At 44.5% G+C, this 13,680-nt stretch overlaps 4 protein-coding genes across 11 annotated transcripts in view; 1 reads left to right on the forward strand and 3 right to left on the reverse strand.

The window, feature by feature from the left end:
- The window catches only part of LOC117582494 (calcium/calmodulin-dependent 3',5'-cyclic nucleotide phosphodiesterase 1), a 79,019-nt gene that overhangs the window by 9,527 nt on the left and 55,812 nt on the right, over positions 1-13,680 (reverse strand). For 3 of the 8 annotated variants that reach the window (XM_034270270.1, XM_034270266.1, XM_034270271.1), the window contains exons 2-6: positions 10,405-10,644; positions 7,793-8,387; positions 7,617-7,730; positions 7,102-7,164; positions 4,846-5,448 (exon numbers count right to left, since the gene is read on the reverse strand). In XM_034270270.1, coding sequence (XP_034126161.1) covers positions 4,846-5,448; positions 7,102-7,164; positions 7,617-7,730; positions 7,793-8,387; positions 10,405-10,644 — 1,615 coding nt within the window. Of the gene's footprint in view, positions 1-4,845; positions 5,453-7,101; positions 7,165-7,616; positions 7,731-7,792; positions 8,388-10,404; positions 10,645-13,680 lie in introns of all 8 variants that reach the window. The other 5 variants (XM_034270274.1, XM_034270273.1, XM_034270267.1 and 2 more) reach the window with 4 other exon arrangements.
- LOC117582496 (polycomb protein esc) lies at positions 2,567-4,305 on the reverse strand. Its single transcript, XM_034270280.1, has 4 exons — positions 4,083-4,305; positions 3,884-4,017; positions 3,647-3,818; positions 2,567-3,587 (listed from the first exon to the last, which is right to left on the reverse strand). Exons 1-4 carry the CDS (start codon positions 4,140-4,142, stop codon positions 2,676-2,678), a joined length of 1,278 nt encoding a protein of 425 aa, XP_034126171.1. The 5' UTR covers positions 4,143-4,305; the 3' UTR covers positions 2,567-2,675.
- On the forward strand, positions 11,630-11,935 carry LOC117582499 (leech-derived tryptase inhibitor C-like). The gene has a single exon (XM_034270283.1). It carries the CDS (start codon positions 11,707-11,709, stop codon positions 11,917-11,919), a length of 213 nt encoding a protein of 70 aa, XP_034126174.1. The 5' UTR covers positions 11,630-11,706; the 3' UTR covers positions 11,920-11,935.
- Positions 12,701-13,112, reverse strand: LOC117582498 (trypsin inhibitor ClTI-1-like). Its single transcript, XM_034270282.1, has one exon. The coding sequence runs from the start codon at positions 13,013-13,015 to the stop codon at positions 12,761-12,763; it is 255 nt and encodes an 84-aa protein (XP_034126173.1). The 5' UTR covers positions 13,016-13,112; the 3' UTR covers positions 12,701-12,760.

A 13,680-nucleotide genomic window follows, 5' to 3' on the forward strand; every position in this document is an offset into this window, starting at 1 on the left:
TTTTTTATCATAATTAAACAAAGCCAAAAATTGCGTCAACGATGGGGTTTAGTGATAAGAAAAGCTTCGAAGACTTATTGCCAGACAGATTTTTGTGGAAGGGTGGTGTCTGACGTGCAGATATTTAAATTGGAATATGTTCCTACATTTATGAATACTTTAGAGAACACTTCAAAGCATTATGTTGTGTGTTTTTGTTTAAGCATTGAATTATGCGATTTATATTATAAGAACAAACGAACAAAGCCCTAAATAATTTATGCATTATTTGCATATTTTTAAGGGCAACAAATTCGTTTTTAAGATTTACATTGTTAGTGCAGATAATTCTAGAAAACTCTTAAGAATATTTACCCTCAAATACCCTCACGAAAAATCACACAAAAATAGTTTAAAAAGTTGATTAAAATTCTTCGACTTATGTAAATGTCCCCCCATTTCTGTTACGTAAATGTATCATAAATAATTCTTAAAGTAAAGTACAATTTAAATGTATTCCGCCTGCGACTCTTAAGGCATTGTCATTTCACGCCCTCGCATTATATCCAGACCGAGCATAAAGTGTCTCTGGATCGAAAGTCATTTGTCCTCCCCCTGAAGATTTTCATTTGTAAAAATTGCCTAGCCCCTGCTCTGACTTCATTTGTCTTCATAAATCGAAAGTGGGCGTACGCCCTACCCCACATGTTAAGAGCTTAAAGTCGAAGTCGTTGCCCTGATTAGGTGGCTTTTAGCTCTGCTGCTGCTGCTGTTTGCCAAAAAATGACAAGCTAAAACTAATTTCGGTGTCGGCGGCACATGTAAACCCGAATTAGAGTGACAGCCAGAAGGAGGAGACACTCGGCTTAGCTCGCGGCATTTTGGCTTGATTAATTTTTAAAACGACAAGTGGAAGACGCAAATCATCATCAGCTACTGTGTGTGTGCGGTGAGTGTGTGTGTGTGGGGTGGTTTCCAGGCTTGCGCCGCGGGTGCGGTGCGGGTGCCGGCAAGGTGAATTTACTACAAGGTGACGTAGACAGCTGTGGGGAGCACTCGTAACTTATTCACCACGCTCAGAGAGACAAGCGCTAGAACGGGATAGAGATGGAGATTGCACTATGGTGAAGACGTTAAGACACCTTGTAAGTAAATGCACCTTGGGTGCGGCGTGTAATTTGCGTATTTTGACAGTGAAACAGGCGCACGCGAGACACAAATAATATACCGCTGCATCTGAAGTAACTTTCCCACAAGTACTAGGTATAAAAGCAATCACAATCACGCACAGACGACACCAAGACGGCACACAAACATGACAAACATGACAACTAGGATGCTTAGGTTATGGTAGTTGGTAAGGACAAACCGCAAGCGAATGATTCGTCGTTTACTCGAGTCGCTGTAGTCATTCTCATGGATGTGACTGTGACGACGCGCATAGCTGAGAACATGCGTGGAACTGTGACAAACCGTGGAGGAGGAGGAGAACGATGTGGTGGTGTTGTTGGTATTGTTGGAATTGGCAGAGTTGCATCTGATGTACGCGGCACATGCAAGCAAAAACAAACAAATGACAAAACAAGTGGCAACGGCAGACAAAACATACAGAGTGGAGCTTAGACAGCTTCAATTTCAGCCACCAATTTATGGCCAAGGATAAGCATCAGCATCAGCATGGCAGCCCAAAAGGAAAACATTTGAGCCCAGTCCAGCCTTTCGACTTTGCGTGTCCCAAACGCTTTGCTGTTGCCTGGAGAGTTCTCGGAATCTTCTATTGACAACTTAATACCCCTGGCAAGCACCAAGCCAACTTTAGCTAATTACTCATAGCAGCCAAACGGAGTGGAACGGAGAACGTAGAACGGAGTTGTTCTCAGCCAGAGTAAGAGTCGGAGTCGGAGTCAGAGTCAGCGGTGCGGTGCGGTGCGGTCAACGAACGTCGAACAAAGGAGATGCAAAACCCAATCAAGCCAAGACAATGTTACGAAAAATTGAGAATATTTCAATAAACGAAGAGTGGGATACCCTTGACTTGAGTGTGACTTGAATATTCCTTTTGTGTGAGATTTTATAGTGATTGAATAGAGGAGAAAATATTACAGCAGACAGCTCCACTGCAGCGGATAGAAAAAGCCTTTGAAATGCAGATATTACTGCCATCTTTGCATACAAAAACATCTCTTGGGCTGAGATATTCAATGAATTATAAGGTAAAATCTAAGAAAAGTAAACACACATCTCACACGTTCCACTCTAAAGTCAAAGCATCCTCTTGGCAAGGGCATACGTAATCGTTGTGGGACATTGTTCGCTTAATCAGTCTGCTGGGAGCTGTTATGGCTGCTGGGATACGTTACCTCGCCGCCTCCGCACTCCTTCTCCTTCTCCTTGCTGGCATTTTCAATTTCGTCGCATTTATTTGCAGCATGACAGGGCAGGGCAGCAATGCATATAAATGACGTTGCAATTGAAAGCCATTTGTTATGCGAAGCTTTGCTTTAGCGCCACAATTAGAAGTGGCCAACTGGGGACACAAACACATAGCTTAAAGGAGAGCTTAAAGATGCCACAGACCTTACATTCGATTCGATTTGATTTAATTGTAACAAAAAACTAGGAACTAGACAAGAGGAAATGTTGTGAGTTTTGGCCACGTGAGATTTGGTTGTGGTTGTTGCTGTTTCTTTCGTTTATCAAATGGCTGCAGCCTGAGGTCGATTCCAGCGCCACACGGTGGCATCGTCGCAAACATAGACCAAAATGCTGGCATCTCTGGAGAAGGCTATCTGCCGCACCGTCGACACACTGCGCTGATTGTGCAGCGTCGTCATGTGTGCACCCTCCGGATCGCTGGGATCCAGTTCCCACACATAAACCTTTCCATGCTGATTGCCCAGCGCGATGACTTTGTGCCAGGGATTGAAGCCGAAGCGCACAAACCAAATCTCACACTCGTCATAGTCAAAAGTGGCGATGAGCGTGCACGACGAATCGTTGGGCTTGACCTGCTCAAAGGACTGATGCAGCTGTCCGGGCTTCCAGCAGATGATGGCATTCTCGCAGGATTTGGACAGCACAAAGTTGCCGAACCACTGGACACAGTCCACATAATTCCGATGGATGTCGCGCGTGGAAAAGTCCGGAAAGTGCCGCGTCTCTGTGGGAAATGGCATCGTGGACTTCTCCTGACTGAATGTGTTCGATAGCTCCACTTTGAGCTGGAAGTCCGCGCTGTCCAGGCACCACAGCTTCAGGGAGTGATCCATGCCACTGGAAACGATGCGATCGCCCTTCATGTTAAAGTCTATGGAGAGCACTTCATCGCGATGTGCCTCAACGCCGCCGAAGATGGCAATGCAGACGTGAGTTTGAATGTTCCACAGGCGAATGGCGTGATCCTTGCTGCCCGACAGCAACAGCTGCAGCTTGTGCGGATGGAACTTGAGCTCATTGATGGCCTGGCCATGGCCCACATAGTTGCCCACAGCCTCGTTCTGCTCAATGTCTATGACGCGCACAACACCCCGATAGCCAGCGGCAGCCAGCAGCGGAGCGGAGCTCTTCAGATCGTAGGACCAAGCGCATGTGTAGAATACTTCATCCGGCTGCAGAATCCGAATGGAAATCAGTATAAAGACGGTAACTCCCATCTGGTCACACTCACATCTGGATCCGCATAGCAGTGCAGCAGCTGCAGTCCGCCCTTTCGTGGGCACTCGTACACCGTGCACCGATTGCTGCCCGCTGTGGCAAACACCTGGGGCTCGTCTTTGCCCAGCAACGTGTTGAAGGCCACGCCGAAAATGCTCGCTTCATGGTTCTCCTTGGCGTGTGTGCTTGAAGTAGACAAGTGCTGTATGGATTTTGGCTGTTCCTTTCTATTGTTTGCTCCTCCACTTACTCGTATTTGTAGGCGGCTACCGTTTTTGGCTTCGATTTGGTGGAGCGTCGCCCCCGGCGTTTGCTCCTCGTGCTCGACGTTGGCGATTTGCTGTGCGATGTGGTGCTGTTTGTGGTAAAACTGGCCGACTCATCCTGCCAGCCACAAACTATTAATTTTCACTTTCCACTCAGTTTTCACTCTATTTGCCATTACTTACGCCGCATGAGTCGTCCGAGTGCTCGTGCTCGTTGCCGTTTTTCACTTTATCACTGCTCATTTTTGATACGCGACACACGTACGCACAGTTGTCGGTTTGTGCGCGCAAGCCGGCCAAAATTAACAATTGATTTTAGCGTATTTAAATGTTTTTTTTTTTTAAACAAATGCAAATAAAAGATCAGCACGGGCAGTTTTGGCGGCAACAATGAGACCGCAGCTCGTGATCGCGAAAATACACAAGTATATCGATGGGCCATGCCGCTGATCGATAGGCGCAACTGGCGGGCAGATTTGAAAAATGTAAACAAACACATGCGCAGGCTATTTATAAGAAAAACAAACATGAAGGACAGTAACATGCCATGAGAATTCATGTGTGGTATACAAAAAAACATATACATTTATGTACATTTACATAATTTATGTACATATACAATTCAATTACGTAGAAGAGGGTACAGGTTTTTTTGGGTTTCGGGGGTTAAACATATTTACAGAGTAGAAAGCGAGCAAAAGATTTGTGGGGAAGAGGGACAGAGGACAGATTACAGCACAGCATTTATTTATAGGACAATGGTCAGTAGATAGAGAAAGAGTAGAGTTAGAGAGACAGAGAGAGAGAGAGAGCTTTGTTGGTTAACGAAAGTCAAATTAAAGTACAAACCAAAGACAACGAAAACGTAAAAAGCATAAGAGTAACGGTAATGTAAGGCTAATTTTGCTGTTAGATTAGGTAGAAGAAGAAACCATTTTTCAAGTACGTTTTATTCGTCGACATTGACCTCGCCCAGACCGGTGTACGCAGGCGTCTTTGTCGGTGCACGGTCGCTTTATTACTGCAACTGCTACTGCTGGAAACACTTTCAGAGGCAACCGCCGCTACAGTGGAGCTGCTGCCACTAGTTGTCGTCGTTGCTGGAGGAGTTGGCGCACTTGTATCTGTCGCTGCAGGCTTTGTCATCGTGTCCGTCGAGTGGTGCTCTTCTAGGGCAGATTCTGTCACCGTCTCGAGTGCTGGCACTGTTCTTGTCACCTCCTCGGTGCTGCCACTGGGCACAGTCGCTGGCGGACCCGTTGGCCCGCTGTGTGTCTGTGGTGCCATGGACACACCTTTGGTGCGGCTCTCTATGCTCGCCTGATTGTCAGCTGTGCTTGGCTCCTGTGACGCCTGTGCCTCTACCTTCTTCTCCTCCTCCTCCGCTGATCTCTTCTCCAGGCAGCAGCTGCTGTTGGAGTTGTTGTTATCCTGCGGCTGCTCCCGCTGCTCGCTGTCTGTCTGGTCACGGCTGTGGCTGTGGCTGTGGCTGTGTTGGCTGCAGTTGAGATTCTTGCAGTTGCCGTTGCAGCGCTGCTTTGCCGACTCGCTGCGGGTTCAGCGAGTGGGTGACAGCGAGTCAAGTGCAGGGCGGTCGAGCGTTTTTCGCACAGCAGTTGGCAGTGAGTAAATAGCGAACCGGTACAGGCGACAATAATGTTAGAAACGAGACACGTTGTTGTTGTTGTTGTTTGCAATTTTGTTTGTCAGATATTTGTGTGTGTAGGTGTAAAATTGTATTTAGTTTTTATGATATTTTTTATATACGTTTGGCAATAGAAAGAAAAAATATAAATAGAACATCAGTTGAGAGTTTTTGATAAAGGTTTTAGTTTTCGGTTTTTGGATTATTTGTTTTAGTTCCCAATACCCCAAAAGAGAAGCCACAGATCTAACAACAGATAAAGTTAATCCGGACTTTTAACTCGTCGGAACTTTGTCTCTCGTTACTCCTACTAAAGATGATCGTGGGGCGTGGGGCGGGCACACGTCAAGTAGCGAGAAATAATTGTGTATTTATTTTAAGTTCTAAGAATTTCTTTGCCTGCACTTTTGAGTCTACCCCAAGCCCACGTCCATCTCTGGTAGTTGCCCAAAAATAAAAGCAAAAACTTAAAAATGTCCCAACAATGGAGTGGGGGCTAAAGGGCGCAGAACAACCTTCCTCCCGGGCCAACACACACACCTCGCTTGGCTATGTAAATCGAAGAATCGTGTCATGTGTCAGGGGGGTAAATAAATGTAAATATTTCATGTAGAACATCAAGCGATACAATGGATACCCTGGCGTACTCCATGTACATATATTGCAGCTGACATTTTGGGGTCTGTAGAGGTTTGGGGGATTTAATTGAATGTGTGATAAATAATAAAAATGCACATTGGCACAGGGAATGTGTTGCGGTTGTGGGCTTAGAGTTAGAAATCAAAAAACCCTTTCAAAAATATTCAACGACAGCCCGCAGGTGAAGCTTTTGAGAGACGAAGTTAGAGCAGAAATGGAAGAAGACTATCCAAAAATCACACACACACAGAATTCCATCTGGTAAAGGAACGAACGACGAATACATTTATAAATCGAGCACAAAAAAAGGACATCGAGAGAGGTAGATCGAGAGAGAATATTCAGAGAGCAGACAGTGGGTTGTGAGGCTATAGACGACAAAAGTTCTTCAATAATACGGTGCTGCGTTTCATTAAGGGGATTTTGTGTGTTTCGGGAATATCCAGAGGATATTCTCATACCAGATAAATACACAGAGTTTTATACGTTACGTAAGGCTAGAAGGCTAGGCTAAGGATTCTCTGTAAAACGTATGAGAATGAGAGTGGAATGACAGAAAGACAGAATATAGAATGATGAATGATAGTGGGGCTAGTCTTTTATTTTTGATACTGGCAGAGGCAAGGCATCTCGAGACACATGAACAGAAGAGAGCACTACAAAGTATGAGCATAGAAATAGATTAAAAAGAGTTTGGAAAAAGATTAATGAAGAAAGTTATGTGGGGGAGTAGTAGGTTGAGGTTGAGTCTGGTTTGGATGTTTGTCATGTGGGTGGGCGCACGATTTTTGGGTATTTATTATTTATGTATTACGAGTTGGTTGTTGTAGAAGAGAGATGTTAGAGTTAAAAATCAACAAAGTTAACGACAAAAACGAAAAACCAAAGCGACAAGATTGTGTCTATGGGAAAACTTACTCTTCGTTCTCAACGGATGAAGACGCAATCTGCCCCAACTTTGTTTTACCTGTTGTGGGGCTTCTGCTCAATATACAAGTATGACAGAGACACACACACACATACAGAGAGGAGTAACAGTTATCGTAACGGAAACGGAATTGGATATAAAAAGAAAAAGGTATTCAGATATTTGTACGCATATAGAAATAAGTGTAACATTAAATTTCGAGGGGGTAAACTTCATTTGAGTTAGAAATGGATTAAATGACACATGGAATGTGGATGGTGGGTTAAGGTATAAGCTTGCCTTGAGTGCAATATTCTGTAAGATTTTGGAACCTACTCAAAATACAATTACAAAGCCTAAACCAATTTGTTGAGCTCGTTGTGGGAAGCTGAAGCACAAAGGAGTTCCGGTCGAATCAATCAATTATCCTTGATGACAAAATGCCCGCCAAGAGATGTTCGTTTTTAGGGAAAGTTTATGGGAAACATGTGCAGAGTGGGGTGCTGGGTTGGGGTGCTTTGCCTACCTTGATTCGTCTATGAAGACTGCTTCGAGTACACGTGCCGCATAATGCAGATTCCGCTGCATGTCCTCATAGGCAACGGTCTCGTGATCCATGCGGCGGAGAAGACTGCGTATTCTGTGTGAATAATTCATATAATTGTATATACATTTAATTTAAATACAAGTTTTAGGACTCACCTCCCAGCCGCTTTGTTAAGTGCATCTGGCGTATCGACTGGCGGTAGGCTTTCGGTTTCCCATTGTATCGCACCGAACGATAGATTCGACGTTGTCTCGAACGAGTGCTGCGACAGCGGATTGTCATTATCCCCCGACATTTGGGCGTGGGCGGTGGGATTTAGCGATTGATTAGTAAAATATTCCAACGAATCGCGACCCGCATTCATTTCGGTTGTTGACGGATTTGCCGACGACACTTGCGTGTTCTCGGGCAAATAGTTTGACGCGTTCGGCGACGAGGGTTGCATTTTGCTGCTGGCTGCGACTGCGGCTGCGACTAACGGTAAATGACTGCCGCTGCCGCTGCTGCTGTTGTTGCTGTTGCTGCTGCTGCTGCTGCCGCTGCCCTGCTGCTCAGTGGCCGTGCGGGCTGCACCGTTAGCGCCGGACTGCTGCCTGAGACGCTCTGCAAGTGGTTCACTGAGCGGTGCCTGGGCGAAGCTGATGCTGCCGGCGGCCGTTGTCGGATGCGAGGGCGAGGTGAGCTGTGACGCGTCAATTTGCGAGAAATTTCGACTATTCGTGCGTCGAATAATGGTCAATGAGCCGTGTCCTGCAAGCAAGTAGAACGAGAAAAAGTTGTAATAAAACTGCTTGTAGTTTGCCTGCCGTTTGCTTTAGTTTTATTTATTTTATTTGTTTTCCCTATTGACACATTGATTAAGGCGCCGGTTGCTACTGCGATCTAACGAAGCATGCAAGAGAGTCAAGGCGAGGCCACAGTGGTCGAAATGTTATTTTAAAGGCACAAAATATTTGCGACAAACCCTTCAGCACATTGCACATTGCAATCTCTTTCGTGGGCCTCTCTCTCTCTGTCCCTTTCTAGCGCTTGTCTCTCTGCGCGTGGTGAAAAAGTTATGGCTGCTCCCCACAGCGGTCAGCGTGGGCTTGAAACTATTTTATTTTGTCTGCTTGCCACTGTTCGCATGCTCAATCCTTTTGGGCATGCCAATCGACATGAAATCAATAATTTATTCACATCATTTAAGGTCCACTGTGGCAGCATACAGTTGCTTATTTATTTTGAGCTCCCAAGTGAGAGGAAAAATGCTTAACGAGCAGCGAACAAAACCCCTTGGAGAAGTAACTCCCACCCATTCTGCTTGCCTGAGTGGCCTCATCTTCTGCTTTTCCCTTAAGTTGGAAGACTTCACCCCGGGTTATCGCTCTCTCTGCCGCGCTCTCTTTTTGTCTCTCTTTGTCAAGTGTGGAGTAGCGCACACACACAGAAAGCTCGAGCGATTCTGCGAGTGTGTGTGTGTGTGTGTGTGCGTGTGTGGTCCCCGGTCTCCTGCCTTAAGCGAGGGACAGCAGCAAGACGAGTGAGTGTCTTGGCTTTGGGGTACGTTAACTGCATTCCATTTATTTTGACAGTGCAGGTCGGTTGAAGGGGCACGCCATAAAAACCCGCTTTATGCTGCACTTAAATTTATGTTACACCCGAGATTCCGCTTTTCCTTAACTGCTAGATACCGCTGGCAGTCTTTATCGACTCAAGTTTTGGGATGAAATGTTTTATGTGCCGCTTTTACTGGCCACTCTTCACGGCTTTAATGGCGCACCAACGCTTCATTTTACCTCACAATGTTGAAGCAAAATGGCTGGGGCTTCACCTTACAGTGAGCAAAAACCAACAACCCACAACCCACAACACACGCCACGTGGTTTAACTTTAATCCATGGGAAAGGCGTAATGGATACCAGCTGGACTGGACCATTAAATGTGTGGTTTTGTTTTTCACTTAAAGGGGGTTTCTTTTTTTATTTGGGAACTTTAAGACAAAGTGCGCAGAAGTTGGATGGTAAATCCGTTGGTAAGTGTCTAGTGTCTGGCACTCCATATCGATTGATCTAAGTTGTAGAATCAAAGCACTTACCTCAAATGTTAATTGAGGCTTAAGTTGTATCTCCGTATCTGAATTATCAAACTAAACATCGATTATGTCTGCCATCATCACTTATCGGCTTATCAGCGAACTACGCGAACTCCATGAAGTTTTTCTGATTTTAATCAGCATAATTAGGGACTCGAATGAGACATGATTATTCTAATACTTTTCGCTATCAGTGTACATATTTGAACAGGTAGCCATCCATAATTTATCCAGCTATCGATGAGCTGTCTGTGATTTATCGTCAATCAATTTTTAAGCTACCGAAAAACCTACTTTCTATGCATCTGTTTTCGATCTACAAATATTTAATGAGGTGTTTCAGACATTAAATCATTTTCTATTCCCATGGAATTTCATTTCAGCAACCTAAAAACCTGATAAATCCCTCAGACATTCCTCATTTAGTTAAGAATTTTATGCACTTTCTCCACTCATTTCTATAGTCAAATGTAAGCCACTCTTCTAACCCAAAGACTACCATTTAAAATCCAGAGATTTTCATAATGTAAGCCCCAAACTACAGCTCGGTGCAGCTGCTGCAAGATGGATTAGGCAAGGACTGCGGTCTCCTGTCAGTTGCATGAACTGGAAATTATAATGCGACCCAGCGACCTCCGCATAAAATATGCAACGAGAAAGGAAAATATAGAAAATGCCATAAGCTCCACTTACTTGCCACTTGACCATTTATTGTCGCATTTGGGCCAATTCCAGCAAACTCAGCGACTGTGGGACTGCCGGCGGCTGGCTCGTGTCCGGGCGTTGTTATCCCAGCCCCTGCTCCAGCTCCACCACTGGCTGCACCGCTCGCTGCTCCACTAACGGCACCACCTGAAGCCGCACCACCAACGCTGCTGCTGGCACTACTGGCCTCGTCTCGCTTATTGGGCAAACTCTCCGGCGTGCTGGCAACTGCAAATAAAACCAGATTTAAGTATGAGAGATTTTGTTGATGGGTAGACAACAGGTTTGGGTCTGTGTATGGCAATCAGAAATATACATAGGAACACCATGCATTCTCGTATGTATCCCTTTCTGCCCCCAGCCCAAATCCTTTTGTTTTGTGGCAATCCCTTATTTTCGGCTTAGCCAAAGTGTATTTTTGTGTGCTGTAACAGCTGTAACAGAATAAAATTGTGTTGAAATTTGACTGAAATTATACCTTTATTCTGAGCGACACACAAAATGCCAAAAAATCTGCCAATCTAAGAAAATAAATCTAAATTTTTTAAAGCCAACTTTTGGGGATACAAAGGAAAAAGAAGAACGAAACTCTTGTGTTTCCAAATGCAGATCATTCTGCTACTATTTTTCCCAAAGTCAGAGCACCCCAAAATGAAACTACCAATTATTTTCCCTATCTCCTTAAAGCGTTTCCAATGCCTCAACTCCTGCACGTTTTATCCCTCTACCCTCCTTCGCTGGCACTAGAAGATTATCTTGAAATTGCTTTTTATGCGTTGGAAAGGCTTTTACTAGGACAGGGCTAAGGCTGTGCTTTTTCTCTCTCTCTCTCCTTACTGTCAGTTGGCAAGGCTACAATGAAATCAGAGGAAAAACAAATACATTTTCATAGTTAATATTTATATTTATTTTATTTGTTATAATACGCCGGAGCCACGTGGTGCAAAACAAAATTACCGCTTAACAGAGCAAAGTTGAGCTCAGTTTTTCCACGGAAAATATACTATAAATATTTATTTACCTAACTAGATGATGATTTTCCTAACAAATTGAACAAACACTTTAATGTCTAGAATAAATTATTGACACTGAAACAGCGACGAGCTCTGTGGCTGTGGCTCTTCCTCTCTAGCTCGCTCTCTGTGAAGTTGTGTGGTGTTCGGGTTCGGGTTTCGGGTTGCGGGTTATCTATAAATGACTGCCAATCGCTTGGGCAAAGCCCCAGTCTTGTCTAACCAGTCAAAGCGTTGACACACACACAACAAATCCAACACTAAATCCACTGCAATCATGCGTTTCTTTGCCCTGATCGCCCTCTGCCTGTTCGCCCTGCTGTCGCTCACCGTGGCCCAGGAGGAGTTCTGCCCGTGTCCGCGCAACTTTGAGCCCGTCTGTGGCTCCGACTCCAGGACCTACACCAACAAGTGCGATCTGCAGTGCCAGGCCACCAAGGCGGCGCGTCAAGGCCGCAGCATTACGCTCATCAAGGAGGGCAAATGCTGAGAAATCAAATAATAACTTGAAACCCGATTTACGCTGCAAATAAAAACGGGTCCACTGTGACCTTTTTGTGTATAACTTTCTGAGTGTGTCTTTGCCATTGTGGCGTTTGTTGTTGACCCAATTGGTTAGCTATTTGGACATATGTTGGCACAACTAAGTCGCAACAATAACTAAAAAGTTAGACCAGGGCTGGCAGGCCACAGACAAACTTGGGAAATGGAAATGCAAAGTGGGAGGAGAATTATTTAGATAAGAGTAAATGTATTTCCTTGTTGCTCTTTCAGTTTGCCTTCAATTTCAACAAAATGTTTCCACATTTAATAATATTTATTTTCTCTTTCTCGAAATATATTTTGCAAATCTTTTTGCACTTATTTGAAAGTGTAGACAACACAAACCTTATCTGAGAATGTGCCAATTTAGAAGCTAATTTAATCAAATATTTTGGCATGAATCACCAAAGCCATAGATTAGTTTTTGAGAAGGAAACAGATAGGAGCAGATAGGAGTACGTGTATCTGCTCTATGGCTATCGTTGGCGCTGATCCACTTGATGCTCGGAACTAATGATTCGCAAATATGCAGCCCTCGTTCCAGGTGCGGCTTTGCCCGGCTTTCCCCCTCCAACCTGATTTATGCGCCCGTTATTTACGATTCATTTGTGCGATAAAGCCAGACGACTGCTATCTGCTATCAACTGCAGGCTGTGGCTGATAAGCTGATTTCTATATATTTTTCTATATGTAATAATTTATTTCACATTGATGATTAATACACTTGCTACACGTCAGCATATCCTTTATTTTTCCGTTTGTTTTATATTAAAAATTTTGCTTTCTGCTCAGCACTGGCCCGAGCGCAGGAGTCCCAGATTGCGGCCTTGACGTTCCGCCTCACGACGCACACAATTGTATTCGCAGCGATTGGGATAGGTGACCAGATTGGAGGCACACACCGGATCGTAGTTCCGGGGACAGGGACAAAACTTGCTCACAGTTTTGGGTTCCTTTTCGGGGGATGCATCGTCCGCCTGTGTGGGTGCAAAGGCCAGCGCCAGCAGCAGGCACAGAGCCACCAGAATGCTCAGAAATTTCATTTTAGTTTCTTTTATTTGTTTTTTTGCTGCCTGTCGGTGAGGTTAATCCACTTGCTTCACTCTTTCGATACTGCCCGCCCGAAAATGCTTTCGTTTGGGTTTGATTTTGGTTCTAGCTCCGGCGTGCTTCGATTTCCATTTGTTGCTTATCTTATCGCTTCTGTTTAGTTTGTTTGGAATTGTGTGTGAGGGCACCAAAACTCAGAATTTTTTCTGGAATATCTGTCAGCAATCACAAGGCACAGTTCTGAGTACTTTGCTGCCCTAATGTATTCATTTCAATTGAGTTGAATTATTTATGTGTTTTCTTGTTTGTTTACTTTGTATTTAATTATTTGTTTTATCAGAGCAGAGAACCAAGTAAAGGCGCATTTTGGTTTAAAGCCGTTAAAGCTTTTACGCGCGAAGCTTTTCGCTCTTCGCTGTCTCCCTGCCATCCACTATCTTCATGTGACGCTCTCTCTGACGCTGCAGCACTCTCTTTCTATTGCGCTCTCTTTCTATAGCTCTCTCTTGTCATGACGCACTCTCTATCGCTTCTAGCTACCTGTACCGCTCTCTTTTTTTTGTAACAACGATCAAAGCTTAGCCCTTGAAAGCTGACAAATGCAATTAAAGGAAATAAAAAAGCCCTTTCGAAACATTTGCCGTTATACATTTTTTCA

Source organism: Drosophila guanche, unplaced genomic scaffold (assembly GCF_900245975.1).
Source record: "Drosophila guanche unplaced genomic scaffold, DGUA_6, whole genome shotgun sequence".
NCBI classification, from domain to species: domain Eukaryota; kingdom Metazoa; phylum Arthropoda; class Insecta; order Diptera; family Drosophilidae; genus Drosophila; species Drosophila guanche.